This window comes from Plasmodium brasilianum, chromosome 14, assembly GCF_023973825.1.
Source record: "Plasmodium brasilianum strain Bolivian I chromosome 14, whole genome shotgun sequence".
In the NCBI taxonomy this organism is placed as follows: Eukaryota; Apicomplexa; class Aconoidasida; order Haemosporida; family Plasmodiidae; genus Plasmodium; species Plasmodium brasilianum.
In genome coordinates, this window is record NC_090127.1 from 2926287 (window position 1) to 2950649 (window position 24363).

At 28.4% G+C, this 24363-nt stretch overlaps 6 protein-coding genes across 6 annotated transcripts; 5 read left to right on the forward strand and 1 right to left on the reverse strand.

The window, feature by feature from the left end:
- Positions 1 to 99: 99 nt before the first annotated feature.
- Positions 100 to 1374, forward strand: MKS88_005828 (NEDD8-conjugating enzyme UBC12; the record flags this gene model as incomplete). Its single annotated transcript, XM_067219126.1, has 4 exons — positions 100 to 154; positions 464 to 648; positions 918 to 1160; positions 1270 to 1374. The coding sequence occupies 4 exons, from the start codon at positions 100 to 102 to the stop codon at positions 1372 to 1374; spliced, it is 588 nt and encodes a 195-aa protein (XP_067071033.1).
- A 1049-nt stretch (positions 1375 to 2423) lies between these two features.
- MKS88_005829 (50S ribosomal protein L3) lies at positions 2424 to 3440 on the forward strand (the record flags this gene model as incomplete). Its single annotated transcript, XM_067219127.1, has 1 exon — positions 2424 to 3440. One exon carries the CDS (start codon positions 2424 to 2426, stop codon positions 3438 to 3440), a length of 1017 nt encoding a protein of 338 aa, XP_067071034.1.
- Positions 3441 to 4744: 1304 nt separating this feature from the next.
- MKS88_005830 (uncharacterized protein) lies at positions 4745 to 8797 on the forward strand (the record flags this gene model as incomplete). The annotated part of the gene is made up of 11 exons (XM_067219128.1): positions 4745 to 4797; positions 5508 to 5592; positions 5761 to 5838; positions 6047 to 6145; positions 6284 to 6332; positions 6504 to 6562; positions 6729 to 6768; positions 7000 to 7076; positions 7321 to 7374; positions 7496 to 7564; positions 7838 to 8797. 11 exons carry the CDS (start codon positions 4745 to 4747, stop codon positions 8795 to 8797), a joined length of 1623 nt encoding a protein of 540 aa, XP_067071035.1.
- A 776-nt stretch (positions 8798 to 9573) lies between these two features.
- Positions 9574 to 14052, reverse strand: MKS88_005831 (kinesin-15; the record flags this gene model as incomplete). Its single annotated transcript, XM_067219129.1, has 1 exon — positions 9574 to 14052. One exon carries the CDS (start codon positions 14050 to 14052, stop codon positions 9574 to 9576), a length of 4479 nt encoding a protein of 1492 aa, XP_067071036.1.
- A 4510-nt stretch (positions 14053 to 18562) lies between these two features.
- MKS88_005832 (epsin-like protein) lies at positions 18563 to 20452 on the forward strand (the record flags this gene model as incomplete). The annotated part of the gene is made up of 3 exons (XM_067219130.1): positions 18563 to 18621; positions 18946 to 19135; positions 19391 to 20452. 3 exons carry the CDS (start codon positions 18563 to 18565, stop codon positions 20450 to 20452), a joined length of 1311 nt encoding a protein of 436 aa, XP_067071037.1.
- Positions 20453 to 22662: 2210 nt separating this feature from the next.
- On the forward strand, positions 22663 to 23658 carry MKS88_005833 (ankyrin-repeat protein; the record flags this gene model as incomplete). The annotated part of the gene is made up of 1 exon (XM_067219131.1): positions 22663 to 23658. One exon carries the CDS (start codon positions 22663 to 22665, stop codon positions 23656 to 23658), a length of 996 nt encoding a protein of 331 aa, XP_067071038.1.
- Between the last annotated feature and the right edge of the window lie 705 nt (positions 23659 to 24363).

Here is a 24363-nt window from a genome sequence, read left to right on the forward strand (position 1 = left end):
TTCTCTACATAGTTTATATGCCATTTTTTCACAGCGTGAATAAAGTATGGTTTATTTATTTTTTTTTTTTTCTTTTGAGAAATTATTCTGAACAGTACAATGAAAGACGAAGCTATTAGGAGATTAAAACCGTTCGAACTAATTCTTCAAAAAGGTATCCTTTATTTTGCAAAAAAATAAAAAATTAAAATTAAGACAAATATGCGTGTGAATAGCCACTGATTTAATGTAAAAAAGGGAAATTCAGTATAATTGTTAACGTTGTATACATATACGAATACAACTATGGGTATATTCAATTTTACGCTAACACCGGGATGCGGCAAATGAAAAAAGGAAAATTTGATTATAAATTTATAATGCAACAATAAGTAAAAATTATATTTTATGAGAGCGTTTTTTCTTTTTTTTTTTTTTTTTTTTTTTTTTTTTGTTACATTGTTTTTCTTTTTTTGCATGAAAGAATTAATGGATTTAGACGAAATTGAAGGGGTGAAATTATTCCAAATTGACGATACCGATTTAAAAGAAATTGGAATATCGATAACACCAAAGGATAGTTATTTTAGGAATAAAACCGTTGAGTTTCTCATAAAATTTAAGGATAGTTATCCGATTACTCCACCCAAAATTACCTGTCTCAGCAAGGTAATTAAACAGAAATAGGAAAAGATACAACCAATTAAGGAAAAATGCGAAAAATTATTACCAATTAAGGAAAAATGCGAAAAATTATTACCAATTAAAGAAAAATGCGAAAAATTATTACCATTTAAGGAAAAATGGGAAAAATTATTACCAATTAAGGAAAAATGGGAAAAATTATTACCAATTAAGGAAATCATTTGCACATAAAAGTATACGCACATGTACCTACCATTGACCATGTACCTCACTCATTGTTCCTTCATTTTTAGATATTTCACCCAAATATTGATGAAAACGGAAATGTTTGTTTGAATATTTTAAAGCTTGAATGGAACCCAATTATAAATTTACAAATGTTAATATTAGGATTACTTCTGTTGTTAAATGTATTAATTTATGTGTCGAATACTGATGAGAACAATTTTGCTTTATGCATTATCCACGCTATTTTGTTTTTATCTGTCAACATGTACTTGTGTATTTGCGCAAATGAGATTTTTACAGCTAATATTGTACTTAATTATATATGTGTATATATATATGTACATTTTGTTTCTCTTATTCATTATATTTATTCCTTTTAATTTTTTTTTTAATTTGATTTATGTTACATTCCTTCAGGAGCCCTCAACGGATGATCCTTTCAACAAATCAGCAGCGGAAGTATTTAAAAATGACAAAATAATATTTCAACAAATAAATAATTCTTTATTCCAGGGGAAATAATCCTTGCTTCATTTGGCATATTTTTTTATAGTTATTATGTTCATGCAAAATAATCATATATTAACCTTAAAGTGTTCATCCTACATATAAATATATTATATGTACAAGTATATATATATGTTATACATACATGTAACAAGCAAATGTGTGCGCTCTTTCGTTACCCGCTCCTGCCTTTGGGTAAGAAAAACATCTTTGTGTTTTTTACTAAATATGAGTTATATACATTAGATATCGTATAAAAATATAATAAAAGAAAAAAAGAAAAAAAGATTTTATGTCACTACAGTATATATTGTACTTGAAAATATTTAACATAGCACCTCGTCACCTGTTTAAGGCATATTCTTACAAATTACAAGTGCATTTTTGTACAAGTATACATTTTTCTTTTGATAAAAGTTTATTAAAAGTGAGTTAGCATGTTAGCATTTTTTTTTTTTTTTTTACTTTTTAGCGTACTGCTGCTCGGCTACGTTATTAGTTCACTACTCCATTTTCCACTTCGCCATATTATAATTCGTTGAATTTATACTGTACATGTACCTTCAATAAACTGTCCTTGTTAAAATGTTAATGCGGGGAAAAAAATGCACATAAAATAATAACAATCGAAAAGGGGATTTACATAGTTAAAGTAGCATTATATTTGCCCTCGTGGTTATAAGAAACAAAATAATAATTAAGCTGCCATTTAATGAAGCAAAAAAAAAAAAAAAAAAAAAAAAAAAATATACCTTTAGGTGAAATGTGCAATATTCATTATTCCATTAATCAGTGGTGTTGACCTTTATGTTCTAGTAGAGTAGAAAGAAGAAAAAACATTTTGTTCAGTGGTACGCCACCAAATTGTGTAATAGTATATGGAACAAAATGGGGAAGCGTATTCTGCATAAGTGAACGGAAAATATTGTTATTCTGTTATGCATAATTTTTTAATATTTTGTTTCGTTTTGCAAAATTTTGCGTAATTATTTTTTTGTTTTTTGTTTTGTTCTTTCTGATTTTCCTGTCTTTGCGTTCACACTGAACGTGAAGCTTGCTTTACAATGAATGGTGGTAACTTGGGTCAACGAAGGAACGGTCTTCTACATAGTATCATTTTTCGAATAAGAGAAAGAAGAACGTTTTATGCTTCTAAATGGATAAGAAGGTTACAATTGTTAAATGAGAAATATAATTACAAAATAAATAAGGAAGAGGAGGAGGAAATAGAATATGAAGAAAAGAAAGAGGACGATCAAATAGAAAAAGTATATCCATTATGGAATAGTAGAAGAACCGGATTGTTAGGATACAAAGTTGGGTGTATGAGTATATGGGATATATGGGGAGTAAAACATGCAGTAACAGTCGTTAAGATAAGCAATTGTTATGTGTTAGATCAAAAGAATATAAGTAGAAATGGATATGAAGCTTTAGAAATAGGAATAGGTAATATGAACGTTACAAAACAGAGTAAAAATAATATTGGTAATTATATTAAAAGGAAGTTAGGATTTATACATAAAATAAGAGAATTCAAATGTACGAGTGATTGTTTCTTACCTGTTCAGCATAAATTTTCACCTAGACATTTTTCTCCAGGTCAAAATTTATTTATTAGTTCAAGTATAAAAAATAAAGGTTTTTGTGGTGCAATGAAAAAATGGAATTTTAGTGGTAAAAATCAATCGCATGGTACTGAGAGTAAAGCACACAGAAGTTTAGGTAGTGTTTCTATGGGGAAAACTATCAATATAGTTTTTCGAAATAAGAAAATGAATACACATATAGGTGAAAAAAGCTTAGTTAAGTGTAGCAATAATAAACTATTTCGCATTAATAGTCTTAAAAATTTATTATTTATTAAAGGTCCTATTGGGGGATATAAAAATAAAGTTATAAAAATATCTGATGCGAAAGGTAGATCTTTCAATAAATTCAAAAATAAAATATATTTATATTATCCAACATTTATATATAAGAAAAATAAAAAATATAAAAATGTTATAGATATGCCTCATAGTATAGAAGACCCATTTCTCTATAACGAAATTCCCCTATATGAACCCACGAATAAATGAACTGTTTCCTGCATGTACCTGTTCAGGAGTTCTGTACGTGATATTTCCCATTTCGCGCCCTTTCTCGCTTCTTTTTCTAAGAAAAAAGTGCACATGTATATTTACGTATGTGTGTATGTATGTTTGTATGTATGAATGTGTACTTATGTGGGCGTACATATGCATATATACGAATATGTTTTCTTAATCTCTCTTATTTTCATACATTTTGTCACTTGTTTGCATCTCATCATTTTTAGCCTTCCAGTGCATTTAAATTTTGGAAAGATTTTGGTATCATAAAATTGTGCAGCAACCTTAAGTTTAACCTTACCTTATCCACAACATTACCTTAACCATAACATTCGTAGTTTTATTTTTTAATTTACTGTTTTGAATTCCCCTTCCTCGTATGATTTATATTTTAGCAAAATTCTGTTCTTTCAGTTTTACCTAAAAAATAAATAGAACGTGCGCAGTAGGTACGTGTGCGCATAAAAAAATGAATCAAAACATTCATGCTTACGTATACACGTGTATTGTTATGTATATATATGTGCGTGTATGTATATTTATTCATATGAATGTACTTGTTCTGTTTATTTATGAGGACCCCTTCAACACAAATATATTCATATGAATATATTAGCTAATATATAATTCATATGTGCGCATTGGTATTGGCATTGTCATAAGGATAAACGTAAAGAGTGTTTACGCAAAACGTTCCTACATAATCAAAGCACTTATATAACGGACAAAACAGTAAAGTATATAAGAACATTCATTTTATGTTCATAGTTTTTTCTGTTCCTTTTCTGTTCCTTTTCTGCTCCGTTTCTGTTCCGTTTTTGTTATGTTCCTCTTCCTTTTATGTTATTTTTTTAATTTTTTTTTTTAATTTTTTTTTTAATTATTTTTTTAATTTTTTTTTTAATTTTTTTATTATTAATTTTTTTTTTTTTTCATTTATGCATATTTTAGCATAGTTTAATTTTGTTCAGCTAGGGTAAGTTGCAAACTCGTTTTGCATTAATGAATGATATTATAAAAAAAAAAAAAATTTGTTAATATATTATATTGATAAGATTTGAAATGGCATAATTATAATTACTTTTGATAAATGGGTATATATATATATACATATATATATATAAGCATGTACACATACACAAGTATATACTGGCATGTTCGCACACGAGTACACATGTACATATTTGAAGATTAGGAGACATATGAATATTTTTTCCTTAAATTTAATCAACATATAAGTGATTACTCTACTACAGCTTAACTGAAAGTTTTCAATTTATTTTTTAAAACCCATGAAAGAAGATAAACAGAGGAGTGCGGACATTCATAGCGAAAATAAAAGTACGTAAGTTTGAGTGTGTATATGTGAGGGGGTATGCACGTATATATGCTTTTATGTTATGCTTTATTTGCAAATAACTCGAAAAAGGATAAGAAAAAAAATATATAATATGTGAAGAGAAAGAAAAATAATGAACAGGGCATCATTTTAATGATTGAATAAGCCCATGGATGTGCTGGAATGCGCATATGAGTGTATATATGGTTATATGTGTATGTGTGTATATATGTATGTGTATATATGTATGTGTTTATATATATGTGTATATATGTATGTGTATATGTGTATGTGTATATATATGTATGTGTGTATATTTGCATAAGGGGAAAAAATAAAATATAAGGATAGAGGAAACAATTAAACCTATTAACATCTGACGTTTGTAAACGTCTATCCCTCGTCATGTATATGTATATATGTGTACATGTATATGTATGTGCATATATTTATAGTTATACATTTTAATTTCTTTTTTTTTTTTTTTTTTTTTTAATTAGCTGATAATAAAAGGCAAAGGGAAAAAATGAGCCATGTGGACAATAATGTACATTATTGCGCGTCTTGTGTTTTTCACAAGCCATTTTAAAGCGAATAGTTGTACATAGAATTAATTTATAAGCAAACATATATATGTACATATGAATATATGTATATATGTATATATGTGTTATATGCACTGTTGTTCTTTACCTTTTTAATGTTGATTCATAAAGACCCAAAACAGATTGTTCCGTCATCCACAGTTTGGACGTCTTAACAGCTTATGCAATATTTACGAAATATTATTTGTTATACGCTGTAATTTATTTGTTACGTATAATATTTTTTCTTTTTTTTTCTCCCATTTTTCATCCCCTTTTCACCCATTTTTCTCCCCTTATTTATTTTTTATTTATTATTATTATTATTATTTTTTTTTTTTTTTTTTTTTTTTTTTTTGGCACGAAACTTGTTAATTCACTGCAGGATAACAATAATAATGAATTGTTAAAATATAAACAAAGCTTCTACATAATCAAAAAAACTATAAACCTTTTAAAAAATGTAAATCTATATAAAACGTAACGCAATCATATATAAATCATCTCAACCATTTGAGTGCATGCCCGTGTAGATATGTACATGAACATGAACGTGTATTAACGCATTATTTTGTTTCAAACTTATTTCGATGTTGTTCTTATTTTGTTCATATTTTGCTCATATTTTGCTCATATTTTGCTCATATTTTTGTTTTGTTTCAATTTTACAGCATTATTACAACAAAATAAACGACATTAATTCTCTGAGGGCGAGGGAGAAAAAGCTGTTAGTTTATTTGAAAAGGAAAATTATAATTTTGGAAGACAAGGTATATCTGAATGATGCTCGTGTGTGTGTGTGCGAGTGTTTGTGTGTGTTTATGTATATATATGTGTGCTTGTGTGTACATAATACGCGCATAAAATTAATTGGCCGTAATTAACTAATTTTCCCATATCCCTTTTAGTGCGCCTTTTATTCTGAACACGTAGAACAGCTAAAAAAAATATATAGAGGTATTTTCAAAAGAATAGGATAAAATAAGGAAGTGATATATAATGAATAAACAAAGATATAATGAAATATAAGTGAATATAATTAAATATAAATGCATATAAACAGACTACGCGCCTTTGCAACAAGTTGCAAATAATTTATTAATTTTTTTTTTTTTTTTTAAATAACAGAACAAATAAATTTAAAGAACAACAAAACACAAAATCTGCAGGATGAAGTGAATAATATAGTATGCTGAAAAAAGTCTCTTAATGGTGCATTAACATGGCACATGAACTAATTTTTTATGAACGTGTTTAATACGTACTATTTACGCACACGCATACTCATACATGCATACATACATATATATGTACATGCATGTATATGTGCATTTTTGTTTTTTCTTTCGCCAGAGCAAAACGTCAGAGGAAAAAATCGAATCAAACAGCACTAGTAAGGCACGCGTGTGTAAATACTTACATATATATACACATATATGCGTACATATATACATGTGTATATACATTTATATATACATATATATATCTATATTGTTGTATGTGTTCTCTATATACACTTGAATGAACCTATGAGAAAAAGCACGTATGTGTACCGTTGTACTATAATATATGAAATGAAAATTTTTTTTATTATTTTTTTATTGTGTCCTTTATAATTTAAAAGGAATATTAAAATTAAGGGAAGACCAGATCGAAAGGTTATCTCAGCAATTGGACTCAATAAACAATTTATACCTTAAGGTTAGCGAATATTTGTCGTTACAACATAAGCAAAAAAACGAGTCAGTCTATGCAAGTGCATGGACGTGTACATGTACACGTATATATATATATATATATATATATATATATATATATATATATATATATATACATGTGTGTGTGTATATGCATATACGTATATATGCGTATGTATATATTTATGGGCATGTATTCATATTTGCGTAAGTTCTGTCCTTTTATCTCGTTCGTCTTTTTATTGTAGCAAGTCGACAGTAACAAAAAACTAATCATGGAAGTAGAGGAGCTAAACAAAAGTGTAAAAATTGAAATGTAAAACAGTGTCAACCAGAATTTTACATATTTGTTGAATATTTCTTTCATTTGTTCTTATTTCTTCTCATCTGTGTTCACTTCTTTCCTTCCTCGAACTGCTGTAGATTTTGTACCTGAATAACAAAATTCAAGAGGAAAAAAATAATCGAAATAATGTGAAAAGGAAATTAAAGGTAAGCAATGCATATTTAGAAAACAATACTGGATAAGAGTTGGTCATGAGTGAAGAATGATTATTCCCGTGTGTATGTCTATTTTCACGCATGTATGTATAGATTGACAAGCATATAGGTGCGTGTACATAAAGGAATAATCATGTACAATCATACGCACTAGTACACGCACATATGCATATAGACATGCACTAGTACACGCACATATGCATATAGACATGCACTTGAACATGCACATGTACATATACACGCGTGTTTCCCCTTCCTGTACAGTTTTACATGCGGTATAACAGGAACAAAAAACAGTTTAAGCTTAACATGGCAATGCTGAACAAAGAAGAAGAAAGAGTGGAAAAGGAAGAGGAAAAGGAGGATGTATGTCTTTCCATTTTGTGTATTCTCAAAACGGAATTAGAGATGATGGATGAAGAAAAAAAGAAAAAAAAATATGGGGATGACAAGGATAAAATAATACTAAAAAATAATAATAGCTTTTTTAAAAAAATATTCAATTCAAATTATAAAATGAAAAAAAAAAAGAATACAACTCTATTTGATACAATATACAAAAAACAATTTTTTTCCTTTTATGAAAAAGCTTTTATTGAAAATAATAAAATGAAATTTGATAAAATTGAAAAAAAAAAAATTTTTTCTATTCCATTAAAGAATGTAAAAAAAAGTAATAATTACGATAATATACACAATGAGCTAAAGGAAAATATTGAAGAGAAAGAGGTGCAAAAGAGGGAGGTTAAAAAAAAAGAAAGTCATAATAAAAAAAATGATAGATGGAACTACTTGACATTAAGTAATATATATTTCTACAACAATTTTAACAATAATTTTGATGATGAGAAGAATGAACACTTCCATAGAAATGCTGATGGTTCAAATAACAGGCGCTTTAGGAGGTATAGGAAAGGTACCAGTGAGCAGAGGCAGTTGGAAAACCGTAAAGAAGGTATACTGAATGATGCAAAAGAAGCCGCATGGAAGGGGGAAAATATGTCAAATGGAGATACTCCTAGTAGTGGTAGCCCTAATGGTAGTACTCCTATAAACAATTCTACGAATAACTACGCGTCAAATCGAAACATTGATAGTAAACCCATCAGTGAACGTACGGATATGAATAATGACAACCCGAAGGAGAGAGAAATCAGAAATAAGTGCAACAAGAGCACACAGGAAGACATTAAAATTAAGGGTGCTGACGAAACGGTTTGTTAAGATGTAAGGTAAATAATGGAAAGATAGGTATAATTTCAATGATTTAAGGGTGTGTATACGTATGTAGGTGTACATGTGAATACTTACACAATGCTCCATATTTCACAGCAAACAACTTGAAGATGCTGTATTCCATAAAATTTGCTGTTATTTGAAGATTTTCTATAAGTTTTTGGAAAGGTTTACAAAGAAATAAAAGAATAAAATAGAATATAAATCGTGCCATTATTATATAATTTAATTTTTTTTTTTTTTTTTTTTTTTTTTTTTTTTGCATATACAAAATTTTTAGTTTGTTTTGTGTAAGAACCGTTTGTATGATGTGGATACATGTTTTAAAAATGGAGAAAAGAGAAATGCGCTCATTTTTTAGTGTTCACACGTATATATAAACGTGAATATAGTCATGCATATGGATGTGCACACGTGGGGGAATGTGTATCCACGGTGTAGTACTCCGCTATGGACATTATTACACATATGCTATATGCCAATGGTTACACATTAGTTCCCGTATATTACATATTGTTTATATCTTCCTGGACTGTCTGTAACAACCGGAAACTCCTCCACATCACACCGAATCGGGCATATATGTTTGTGGGTAAATGGGTACGTTTGTGTAAATGTTTACGTAAATGTGTACACGAGTATATATATATATATATATATATATAAGTTTGTGTATGTACCTATGTGCGTGTTTTCCTGTATGATACAAAAGGTAGAACCACCTCAAAGCCCCCTTTAACAGTGCTGATAATTTTTAATAAAAGTTAGACAGTATGAAGTGATAACTTACACTTTCTATATTCGCAGTTCAAAAAGGATAGCATTTTATTTTTGTAGTTTATTAAGTCCTTCAAGTGTGCATATTCCGTTTCGTTTAGAAGATAAATTTTTTTGTTGTTAATTTGAAAATTTCTAATATTGTAAGACTCTAAATTTTTCTCAAATAATTTCTTATTATTTAAAAGTTCATTGTCAATAATGTCTGTAGTTTTTATTTCAACGGGTTCTCTGATTGCATCTTTTTTCTGGAAGAAATTTCTAATCAGATCTAGTAACCTTTTGAAGAACAAATTGGTGCTTCTCTTCTTTTCGAGGTAGCAAATGTCAATGTTGTTCAGGTTTTCGTTGTATATGTCCTTGTGCTTATCGATGTGATTATTATTACCATTTTTGCACCATCCAGTGTTTTCTGTCTTCATCATTTTTTTTTTCCTTTCGCTCGATTTGTGTGCTCGTCTGTGTGCACTAGAACAAATGTCGACACTAATGTTATCGTTAATTTTTTTAATCTCGTTGTTTATCCGCGATTCTAGCTCACTTAAATCCCCAAGGTTAGCTTCTTCTCGTTTTATAAAAACGTTTTCTTCCTTTTTGTTATCCTTTTCAGTTAAATAATCATACAACATTTTGAAGTCTTTGTTATCTAGCATTTTTGAAAATTCAACTATTTCTTTATCATTATGTAAAACATGAATACCATCTGAAGTGGTGGTGTAGTCTTTTCTTATTTCATTATCCCTATTGTTGTTATATTCGTCACTGAGTGTTACTGTTTTTCGTGTATTGCTATTGCAGTTATTAGTTATGACGCATGGTCCTTTGCTATTATAATTGTTTAGTACCATGCCGACAGATGTAGAAGTAGTCATATCACCTTCTGTACCATAAGCTGTGGAGGATGTTGGAGCATTTCCCTGCTGAGTTGCAAATTTGACGTTTTTACTTCCACCTTGAGGAGTATCACACCCATCAGATGAACCACTAGGCTGGATATCTTTAATCGAAATATATTTTTTTGGTTGAAATAGAGAATTATGTGTACCTGTGTTTTCACTGAGCACTTTGTTTTCCATATCATGAATGGTTTTCACACATTTCAAATTATAATTGTGGTGATCTTGACCTTGATTATACGTGTTGTAAAATTCGGTCTGTACCTTATTTATAAAGTAATTACTATTTAAATTTTTTAAAGTGCTGCTATGCTGAAACATAGTAGCTGAGTGTATAAAATTGTATATAGTATTATTCTTTTCTATAACTTGTTTATCTAAATTTTCCTTTAAGTCGAGATTTGTAAATACACTACTTTTATCAGTCGTAAAGTCACTTATAAATTTGGCGTAATTATTATTTACATACTCAAATATATTCTGTATATTTTTTATGCTTAGAATATTTTGAGCGAAGTATTTATAGTAAAATGCTTCTCGTTCATCTTGCTTATTTACGTTCTCCGCTTTGGTCCTCATCATTGCCGTTTTGTCGTTCATTCCTTCCGAGTTATTATTACTATAGCTGTTGATGTTGCTGTTACTATTGTTATTATTAACCTTTGTGCAAAAATTTAATTTTTCTTTTTTTTTTTTCTTACTTAATATATCTAGGTCCTTTATAGCTTTGTTCTGATTTTTATTTTTAAAAATATTTTCGTCATCATTATATGGCAGTGTGGTTCTGCTTGCCTCGTCTTCTTGTTCCTCCTCTACATTTTCTTCAATTTCATTCAATCCATTTAGTAAAAAAATGCTATTATTCTCTTTCACATGATTTACTATATCTAGAATTTCATCAAAAATTGGGTCCTCTGCTTTTACGGTACTCTTTAAGCTAGCTATATTAAATTTTAGAATATTACAAATATCGTTTTTCATTTTTACTAATATATCGCCAATTAACGGATCGTCCTCTTCCGTTTGATGGTTATCTTTTTCTGCTTTATTGATCAAGTTCTTGCTTTCATCCATTTGGTTCGGTTGGCCCGGTTCACTCAGATCTCCCAGATCTGTGCCATCCAAGTTGCATCCCCTGTTACGCATGATGCTGTTGTCGTTAGTGGAGCTAGTAGTGGTGGTGGTGGTGATAGCAGTGGTAGTAGTAGTAGTAGCAGTGGTGATAGCAGAGGTAGTAGTAGCAGCGGTAGTATTAGCAGTGGTAGTAGCGGTAGAAGTAGCAGTGGAAGTAGCGGTAGAAGTAGCAGTGGAAGTAGCTGTAGCTGTAGCTGCGATGGAGGTGGTAGTAGTCTTGGTGGTGCTGCTTGTCTCATCGGCATTCACTCTGAATTTACTCGAGTGGGTATGTTCGGAAGCAGGAGTGTGCTTGCCATCTTGTGTTTTTGCCTGGTTTGATTTGATAAAATTTTCCTTTTCTTCATGTGTTAATAATTTCAGTTCGTCAAATGTTTTTAATATGCATTCATTAATATCAGTACTACTGTTAGTACCTTTATTGAGTTGTTCTTTTATTATGTTAATTTTGTTTTTATATGATTCTATGAAGAAGTCTAAATATTTTACTTTTCCTGTACATTTGAATCCACAGATGTAACTAAAAATACACAAACTCAAGGAAAAAAAAATAATATCTTTAGTTATATGATTTTTATTAAAATTAAAGAATATATCTATTTTTTTTTCATTTGAATTATTATTTTGACTATCTATATGATGATCTGTTGTTTTATTTTCCTTTATATTTTCTTCTTTTTCAATTTTTACTTTTTCCTCACGTATAACTGGCTTAGCTTTTACCATTTTCGCTCTCTGAGCAAACTTAATAGTTGATGCTGTTTCGTTCAGATATTGAAGTTTCGATGACAAGGTACATATAAGTATGCTTTTACAATTGTTTCCTAAGCTATCTGACAGTACTCTAGTTAATTTGGAATCCCTATAAGGAATATGAACAACATTGACATTATGATTCGCATCATATTTTGCCTTCTTCATTGTAGTAGAATTTTGTTTTGGACCATTATTTCCAGGTTCATGTTTATCAGATAAATGTTCATCATCCATTGTTTCATCTTTACTCTGATCACTATTTGGAATATGGACCTTTTCTAAATTATGCTTTATTATCATCATCTCGTCTGCTTTATCATGACTACGTTTTTCTATCATTTTTTCCTTTATCTGCATAACGGCTAAAGCATTTATAACTTTGCTAAGAACTGTTAAGCTTTTATTAATCATAGTAGTTTCTATTTTAACCGATCCAGTAGCTTTCGTCTGTTTTAGTCTTTCACTACCTGCTAAGTCTACTAGACAGAGCTTACCACATCGTATAGTATTGGTTTCATGGATATATCTATTTATTTTGATGATAAAAATTAGATGGGATCTAGATGATGCTTTATTCATATGAGTAAAAGCAATTTTTCTATTATTAACACCTTGTTCTAGATAATATAGTGCACTAATAACATTTTCTATCTCGACCTCTTGCAAATTTTTTATGACAAATTCATTTTTGTTTGAATCAATCATATGTACTGATAAATTGCTTTCACCACTTATTAAATCATATATCACTTCATTGTATATTTCTAAAATGGACAAGGTAACAACAAATTCTTTTCTTCTTTCTTTTTCTACCAATCCTCCGCTGTTTTTATATCTATGAAAATTTATATAATTGAAAATGTAATTAATACATAGAGTTATTAAGCCTATATTGTTTGGTTCGTTCGTGATACAGTTTGACAGTTCTTCGTACGTTATGGCCATATTATGACCATCTTTACTACTTTGGTCATAGGCATCCCCTGTGTTAATGTATCTATTACGTGTATTATGCAAGCTATGCGTACTATGTGTACTATGCGTATTATCTTTATTTTCTGTACATAAATGGAATAGGTTATGTAAAAATTCAAAATTGCCTAACATTGTATATGTCTTTCCACTGTTTGTTTGACCATATGCTAATATACTACAGTTTATACCTTGGAATATATTTTTTATGTTATTCTTAATATAATCGTTGAATATCATCTGATTGTTATTTTCTATATCGTACACTCGATCATACGTGTATTCAAAATTTACAGTGCTCTTCCCTCCCAAATGATAGGTATCTATTACTAGTTTATTGTAGGATACCTTTTTTATAACATCCGTGCTTTTATCATTAGTTATGTTTGTTTCAATCCCTTCGTCTTCCTTCCCCCTAGATGTGTTTTTAATCCTACATATAACATTAATGTACTCTTCTATATTCTTACTTAGTATAACATCTTCGAAATATTTTTCTTTATTTTTTTCAATGTCAGCGTTTACCTTTTTTTTCTCCTCGATGTTGTTACTAACATACCACTGATATAAGTCTTTATGCACGTCTTTATGAACATCTTTATGCACCTCTTTATGCTTGTGCGCTTTATTTCCTTTGCTTCCGTTTCTGGCTTTTGAACTTGGTAGGGCATGGCTGTTTTGATTCTGTTTCTGCATGCGGTGCACCATGATACTCCTATGGTATGCGATGCCGTCAGGTCACTGCTGTTGCTACTGTTGATAATGTTATGGTTGTTATTGTTACTATTACTGTCGATATTATTTTATTTAAAAAATTTTTTTTTTTTTTTTCTTCCAATAGTAGAGGTAATTTGTCTACTTTATTTCAATCGTATTTTAAGATTTATGCAACTAAGTTTATACATACATATGTGCACACATAAGAGGACGCAGAAAGGTAGAGGTACCGAGTACGCGTGCGTGAAAGCCCTAGCAGATGCGACCGTTGAGCGCTATTTTGCAGTAAATGTATATATAGGCATATATGTACCCCTATACGTATAGGGGTACATATATGCCTATAAATATGTGGAATACCCCCAAAGTTCACAATTTTTGGGCTTCCGAGGAATGCCCTTTTTTATAGTGTCTGTTTTGCCAACAGCTCTCGTTTTTTTAGCAGTTCTAAAATTATCCTTTTTACGTGATATGAACAGGGGGAAATAATGAGTGAAAGTAATGAAATATGAACTCCTAAAGAAATTGAAGACGTTTATCTTTTGCTCTGTTTTGGCTCATTTTACGCAAGTTTAATCGTTTTTCGTTTTTTCGTCTCTTCTTTTCTTTGTACTGCTGTTTGTACCTTTCTTTTTTTTACGTTTCTTTTCTAATTTTTCTCTAATTTTTGCTAATTTTATTCATTTATTTATTTTTTTTTTTTTTATGGAGACTTCTCCCTTTTAAGGCGCGAGTGAATACATGTGTTACTATGACTGTCTTTCATTAGTGAAGTTGAGAAAATTCAATATTGACCTTTTTTACATAACACCATGTAAATATGCACAGTTATAGAGAAAAAAAAAAAAAAAAAAAAATCCTATTTAGTTTCTACGTTATCGCGTCTTATAGTTCATTCCGTCATCATGTAATTAAAATTTGTTTTACATATTTGTGTATATATTTATGTACATACCAATATAAAACATGTGCATGTTCATATATTATGAGGAGAAAAGTAATACTTCTACCGCATTTCACTTTTGCGATGAATTCTCATGCGTACAGACAAGCACACATGCATAAACATACATATATGTTTATATGTATGTATATATATACATATATATATATATATATATATATATATATATATATATATATATATTTACATTATACTCTATGTGTCCATTTTTACTCTAATTTTGAAAAAAAAAAAAAAAAAAAGACGGAAGGTACATCCCTGTATCCTTGTACATAACGACTTAATAAAAGCATTTGAAAATATAAGAAGTAAAATAATTTTTTTACGAGAACTGAAAAAATAAATAAATAATAAAAAAAAAAAAAAGAAAGGTACGTTTTACCATCTTAAGGAACATATATATATATATATGTATATGATACCTTTTTAAAATGTAGCATGTTATATGCTATGTGTTATGTGTATGGCTTCCCGGTTCTGCCTTCTTACTTGCTTATCATTCGAGGTGATGTTTGAACTGTTACTTGAGGCGTATAATTATAATTTTCCCTTTGAAGAAGTAAAACAAGCTGTTAAAACAGCTTATCAAATTGTTGTGCCAAAAATATGTATGTGTATATGTATGTTCGTATATGGTTGCACTTGGGTGTATATGTGTGTACATGTTTACGTGTGTCTATATGGAAAACGTTTTTACTTCGAATAAAGGCATATTTTAAAAGTTAGAGCATTACATATGCGATATGGTGTGATATGAATGTTTATCTTCGTCATGTGAACTTGTCGTACGAAAGAGTAATTACATGAGCCTTCATAAAGCCTTTCATGTGTTATACTTTACTTTTTTTTGTTTTCATTTTTCACTTTATAATCTTTATTTTTTATATTTTAATTTTTTTTTTTTTATTATCTTTTAAAAGCATTTCAATCAGTGCACCAACATACAAGTATACATTTCGTAATTACTATTTCTCAATTTTTGAGCGATTAGTAAAATTGACGGAAAAAGGAAAAGAATGCTATTTTTGTTAAAAAAAAAAAAAAGAAAAAAGAAAAACAAAAAAGAAAAACAAAAAAGAAAAAACAAAAACAACAATGTACTGTTAAGAAGCATGATGTAGTAACAGCACTTTCAAAATACTCTTTTTTTGTGTGTTAAAAATATATTTGAAATATAAGTAGCTTCTACATAGGTGAACTGTTGTCATTTCTTTTGTCGCTTCCCGCACGTACATATATTTGTGTATACGTGAATGTATATCCGTTTGCTTATGCAACGTGAGCCCTTTTCCTTATTCAGAGTGAGGAATCAAGCCAGATGTGATGTACATAAAAACATGAAAATTTTACTGAATATCTGCTCTGATAAACACTTCTACAGATATTGTAAGCATGTTTATAAAAAATGTAAATATGCATATGCGGAAGTTTTAAAAAGTAGGAAAATTTATAATTTCATCTAATAGGCACATGTTAAATACGCTGAAAAGGTAGTATTTTTTTTTTATTTTTTTTTATTTTTTTTTTTATTTATAGAAAATTTTTTATCTTTGAATTGTTATTCGAAATTTACAAAAAGAAGAAGTAACATAAATATAAAAGAAAGATACAAATAAGAAAAATAAAAATAAGAAGGGTAATCGTAAGAAAACCAAATAAAAGAAATATGCGTAGATGCAAATTAAAAACATTGCAGAAATAGAGTAGTAATTGAATATTTAGGAAGGAAAAAAAAAAAAAAAAAAAAAAAAAAAAAAATTTATCGTCCTTTTTAAGTATTTCCATTTACATATGAAGTATTTCAAACGAAAGAATGATTATGTGTTAAAAAATGATTAAATGTACATATGTATGAATTTACGTATGTACGTATAATCGTGTAAGCGCATGTACATATTGATAGAAAGGACATCCGCATTAACTAGTAGCAAATTTTTTATTATGAGCCATAATAAATTTGAAAAAAGAGGTAAACAAATATAAGAAGAGGAAAAATTTTTAAAAGTTGACAATAAAATAAACAGTAATTAAAGAAATATGGATAAGCACATGCGCTTACACAGAAAAGGCATACGAGAGTTCGTACATTTCATGAAAATCTCACTTTGTTTATAGTCGCATTTATAACATATGTATATATATATATATATATATATAGATAGATAGATATAGATATAGATATAGATATAGATATATATAGATATATGCATAGTATGTATGTATCTATTAATATATATTTATATATACACACAGCCGCGTACACATGAGTCCTCTTCAAAAGAGGAATTTTAATAAGCGAAAAAAAGGGTATTTTTGTAGCAATGCATACTATAAGTATGGGATTGGCGTATTTTACCTTTTTGCTATTTGATCCATACATGTTTCCCTTTAAATGCTTAATATTTTATTTTTTGTTCATTCAACTATAGAGAAGCATTTAATTTTTTTTTATTTACCCGTTTAAAGAAGTCTTTAAAGGGATATTTTTGTTTATGTGCCATTTATGAATACACATACGCGTAATTGTACACAGACAAATACATGGGCAAATACATTCACAAATAAATATACAAATACATATTAAAATATGTACACCCATATACATATACTTACATACTGATACCCATACTTGAATTTATGTTTATGAAGGATTACATTTTCGTATGTATATATTTTTTTTTATTTTCAAATGTACCTGTAAAAAACCATATGGTGTTACTGTTACAATGATGTTTATTTAATTTGATTCAAACTGATTTGTTTTAATTGGGTTAATTTTTTATTTCTTTTTATTTCTTTATATTTTATTTTTTTATTCATTTTTTATCCATTTTGTATATATATATTTTTTTTTTATTATATTTATTTTTTTTTTATTATATATATTTCTTTTTTTATTTTGTTCTATAATCAGTTGTAAAATTCGTATTTGGTACTTTTTTTTTTCTTTTTTTTTTTTTTGGTGTAAATATACAATAATATGCATATATATGAATTTTTCATTTTTTTTACAAAGTTTTTCTTTTTCCTTTTTTTCATTACTTGACAAACTGTTAAGTGAAAATAGTGAAGGAAGTTATTAAGTATTTTTATTTTTTTTATGCATTTTTTGTTTTAATTTTACTATTTTGTGCCATCACTTCGTTAATTTTTACGCCATTTTTTTTTTTTTTTTTTTTTTTTTTTTTTTTTTTTACGCAATTAATTTTTCATTTTTATATCGTTTTCTTTATTTTTTTACCATTTCTTTTATTTTTTGTTATATATATATTATCATTTAATTGAATTTTAGTACTTACAATTTTTTTTAAATTTAAGAAATATACTTGTGCACTCTGTCTATTTGCTTAATTCACTTTAAAGGTAGGGAAAATATACTAAAAAATGAGAAATTAATTGGATCAAACAATTGACACATGAGGAATGATGAAATGCACATCTGATACTCTTATGCAATAGTGTATAAGCTAAGTGTAATTTTGTTTTCCTTTTTTTCCTTTTTTTCCTATTTTCCCTTCACCCTCTTCCTTTTCGCAGATGCTATTATTTAAAAAAGTGAATTCAAAGGTGTTAAGCATAAATAACTATTTACAGAAGTGAGTAAATATGTATATATATGTGAGGATATACACCCACAAACATACCTATATTAACGCGCACATACATATATACACATATATATATGTATATGTACATATGTTTATGCTCACAAAATCGTTTTAAAAACGTGAAGATAAAAAAATTGCGTGTGTATATTATGTATGTTCCATCGCGTGTGCATTTTTGAATAGCCATCTTTACGAAAAAAGTTTTTCCCTTGACACATTATTTCGCTTCGTCATATTACCACTAGTCAGTTTGCATTTGCATCTCTTCATTATTTTCATTTGGCCATTTTTTTCTTCATTTCCTTTTTGAAGATATTTAGAATCAAACCAGTTTGAGAAAAACCTAAAAGAAGCATTGAACAACAAAAATTATGGAGTATCAAACAGCCTTTTGTATGATTTATCCATCTCAACATATGATGCAAATTATTATAAGAGAGTCCTCAGTGAGGTTTTCAAGGCTATTCAAGAAAAGCCGTCCAAATGGAGGAGAATTTATAAGGTTAGTTTTATGTTAAAAATTTATGATATTTACAGTTATAATAGCTGTGCAGTGTTTATTGTGTCGTTTGTCGTGATATGCTAGTGCGTTGTATGTGTATGTCTGTTTATTTACGCGTTTGAATGTTTATTTTTGTTCGTTTTTGTCCATTTTTTTTTTTTTTTTTTTTTTTTTTTCTTTAAAAAATTCTGACCTGTTCATGCATTTTTTCCTATTCATTAATTTGTTATGTCTTTTGGCTCATTACGTATGCAGGGGTTAAGGTTGTGTGAATACGTAATGAAGAACGGGTGCGAGTATTTTATAAGTGACGTAAAAGAAAAAGAGGAGTTGATTAAGAAACTAACCCATTTCACTTACTTAGAAGATTTAAGAGACAAGGGTATAGGAATAAGAGAAATTTCGAATAATATATTAACACTTCTTAAAGACAATAAATTTTTAAAAAATGAAAGAATAGAAGCAGCTAAATATGCAAATTTGTGTACAAATATTGAATCAAAACCAATTGAAAAAAAAGGATTTTTCTCTAATAGAAGAAAAAAAAAAAAACAAGGAAAAAAAAATTTTTTGGAGCATAATAAAAGAAATTTTATGGACACAAGAAATGCAAAATATAATCAACAAAAAAGTATATTTGATCAAATAGAAGAAGAAAGAAGTATGTTAAATAAATATACAAATGATACATATGGTGATCATAATAATACCATGCATAGAACAAGAGATAGGAACAAAGATGATGCACAACATAAATCTAAGTCGTCATCTTCGTCCACTTCGGATTCATCCGTTGATAGCAGTAGTAACAGTAGTAGTAGAAGTAAAAGCAGTAGAAGAAGCAGAAGCAGTAGAAGAAGCAGAAGCAGTAGAAGAAGCAGAAGCAGTAGAAGAAGCAGAAGCAGTAGAAGAAGCAGAAGCAGCAGAAGCAGCAGAAGCAGTAACAGTAACAGTAGTACCGGTACTAATAGTAGCAGCATATCAAATAATAAAAAAAAAAAGTCAAAAGGAAAACATAAAGGACATAGTTATAATTCCTCTATGAAATCATCAAAGTATTCTCGTTCATCATCTCATACAAATTCAAAATCAAGATCCTCGTCTCATTCTCATCTCAGGGGAGTTTCTCGTAAGTCATCGGGTTCATCAGGTCATAATTCTATTAGTTCATATTTATCTCGATCATCATCTGGACCATCACGTTATTCTTCTGCATCGAGCAATTCTAGTTATGCTTCGAAGAGGAAACTGCATGCACGGGATAGCAATCATAGGGTTAGAGAGCATAGGAAGGATAAATCGGCAAGGCCACGTTGAGGGAGAAGTGCTGAGATGGGAGGGAAAAAAAAAAGTATACCAAAATACCGTAATACAATACCATACGATACCATGTTAAATGCAGATATATTTTATGTAAACGCCTCCTTTACTCTATCCCGTTAAAAAACATCTGTACGCATTTAGAAGGACAACTGTTAATACCAAATAGGGAGGGAAAAAGAGAAGAACAGACAAATTTAAGTTAAATACAAAATTGCACTTAATATATTCGAACTGTTATATATATATATATATTTTTTTTTTTAATAATAATAATAATGTAATAAAAAAAAAAAAAAAAAACAGTTCGAATATATTATGTACAATTCAGGAGGTTTTTAAAAAGAACCATGAAAAAAGCATTTCAGGGGAATAGAAGTTTACGCATTTGCGTCTGATATAAGCAATTACTTCTTTATATCTTGAAGAACAATTGAGGGTGTGAAAATAATCATAACAGCATGTGTTTTTTAGGATGTACAGACGGCCAGTCCGTAATTACGCGTGCACCGACATATCTGTACGTATGTGTATATATAGATATATTAACAGATATAAGGATAGATAGATATATATATTAACAGATATATGGATAGATATATAGATAGATATATATATTAACAGATATATGGATAGATATATAGATATATATATTAATATATATATATATATAGATAGATGGATAGATGTAGACATAGAGATATACCATGGGAGGTGCCTAATCATATTGTACCTTTTTTTTTTTTTTTCTCGTTTTTAAAAATGCACTTACACAGTACGTTTCAGAGCATAAAAAATTGGAAGACCACATTTAGCAGTAATAATTTTTGAAGCAATTTTTTTTTTTCCTTTTTGTTAATATTATAGCAAATGTATTGTTTTTCTCATTTATCTTTAAATTTACCGAAATGGAGAAATTAAGGGGAGGGTGATACATATATACGTAACGTAGATGTAATGTACTTACATATATGCAAATGTTTAACATTTTAAATGTTCATTTTAAACTTGCCTTTTTTATATCACGTTCGTTTATTTAATGATATACGCATCTGAGGAGTAACACTTCACCGACATCACAAGCACAGTGTTTTAGTTAATATTCGAAAGCTCGCATGTACGCACAATACGTATATACATATATATATATATATATATGTATACGCACATGAGTATATATACATATAAAGTATATAAGTGCTGTATGCGTAATCCCACCACACCCTCCAGTACCTTTGAACAGTTATGTCCACCGTTACAATGTATACGTTTAAATTTGATTGTTAAAGGGCAGCTTAATTTTTAACCCCCCCTTTTATTAAAAAATGCATGTTACATGGGTTACATTATTTTATTTTATTTTACTTCATTTTGTTTTATTGTGTTTTATTTTGTTTTGTTTCGTTTAATTTAATTTAATTTAATTTAATTTAATTTTTTTTTTTTTTTTTTGATTTTTCCATTTTAAAATTTCTTTATTTAATCTTGTACCATATTTTACCCATTTTGCTTTATTTTAATTTATTCATTTATGTATATATATATATATATATATATATATATATGCATAGAATATATAAATATACGTACGTATAGTACATACATGTATGTATATATATTGAATGCACATATATTTTTTTTTTTTTGTACTTTGAAAACCGAACTTTTTAATTATTTTTTTTTTTTTAATTAATACAGCAAAATTAAAGTAATTTCCAATGCAACAACTAATGACAAGCGATTTTAGCAAAATTATTCTGCGTACTGAAATGGCGCGTTGGAGCTTATAATATATGTACAAATGTATATACAAATGTATGTACATATGTATATATAAATTTAATGTATACATAATATACATATATTATATGAGTAAGTATATTTATTTATTTTGTTTCCCCCTTATTTAAGAAGAAGTTTATTGTCCTTTTAAAATAAGAAGCTATATAATTATTGGCTGTTAATAAAGCGTAATAACCGTACTTCGTTGAAATTTGGTACTATTTTGCGCGCGCTTAAGCTTTACATGTATATACAAAATTTATTCAACCAATTCTGCTACTGAGGTATATAAACTTATTAACTAATGCCTGAATAGCGTTCTCTTACGTACTTGGAAACAACCAAAGGTGCGCCATAAAATTGGTAAAGTATAAAATTAAGAGGTTCACTATTATTTCTTATCATATCATACGTGGTGTCTAACAATGGGGGAATTGCTATCCATAAGGAATTTATTTATTTGCTCACATGAGAAAAGCGTTGATGAATTGAAAAAAGCAATGGAGGGGTTAATCGGTAAGGCGGAAAAGGAAAGTGAGAAAAAAGAAAAGGAAACTAATGCGCTAACAAATGAGCAAACAAATGAGCAAACAAATGAGCAAACATATGAGCAAACATATGAGCGAACAAATGAGCAAACATATGAGGCAAAAAAATACCATATGATAGAAGATTACCTGGATGCAAATAAAAATAACATATTACATTTTGCTATTTATGGAAATAACATGAACAATGTAAAATTTATTGTCGAAAATACAAACTTAATAAATAGTATTAACAATAATAAGCAGAATGGTTTAATTATAAGTATACTAAATAAAAATAATGATATTAGTAAGTATTTAATTGAAAAAAATATTGATTATAATCAGAAAGATAAACATGATGCGAATGCATTACTATACAGTTTAATCACTCACAACTATGAGCTTTTTCATCTACTTATAGAGAAGCCAAATATAGATATAAACATTAACAGTTTTGATAAAGGAAATTTAATAAGTATTTGTATATTTGAAAGGAATGTAAAAATATTAAAAAGACTCTTTTGTAAAAATATTTCACCCGATGTGCAAAAAAATGTATATCCTCATCCCCTTGTTTTTATTACATATTGCAATGATAATGATTTATTATATCTTTACATAACTTATTCGTTATATTATTATACAAAAAATGAAATATTATGTCGAATAAATAAAATAAATTTTGATGAAAATACAGACAAAGTAAATATTGATCTAGAGAATAAACATATTATTGGCTCTATTTTAAACGATGTAAAATATAACTTAGCATCATTTAAAAATTTGCTAAATATAACTGATGAAAATGGCACATCCCTTGCAGATTTATGCATGCATGGTAATAACACTTTAGGTAGGAGTATTCTTTCATACTATGGAGGTCTCGACTGATGATGTTTCTTTAAAAGTTCACGTATAACACTTTACAATTTTTATCAAGTTTAGGAAGTGATATGTAGAATTGGATTTTCTCTTTTCATATATGAAGTAAGAAGTTTTTCTTGATGATAAATCTACTTAGGCATAAATTACTTGCACGTATATTTTCCTGTATGTGAAATTGCATATATACACGTACAAGAGTATATGTGTGCATTTTTTCGCATTTCCAAAAGGGCTACCCTTCGTGGGGATAAGGAGGATGTTCTAATGCATATTCCTCCCTCTACAATATTGTGTTAAAATAAAATAAAACAAAATAATATCGCCTTTAGCGATTTAAATATATAAGCGTTACACTTTGATAATTAAATATACCATTAATCACCATTTTGAATTTTTTTTCCTTACATGTGCATGTTTTTTTTTTTTTTTTTTTTTTTTTTAATTGTTTCATTTCTTTGCAATTTTTATTCAGTCAAAAAATTAAGAGATAAAGATAGTAATAATCATAGTGACCTTTATAAATTCAAACGGATCGGAAATTTTTTTCAGAAAAATTGTTTACATATGTTATAGGGAGAATGTGCCTATATTTCCCTGCCCTTCTGTTTTATACGAAAAGGGATGAAGGGGAAATTATAATGTGCACACCTGAGTTATGCACACGTGCTTATTAAAAGATTGTAGATTTTCTTTTTCATAGAAAATTGCCAA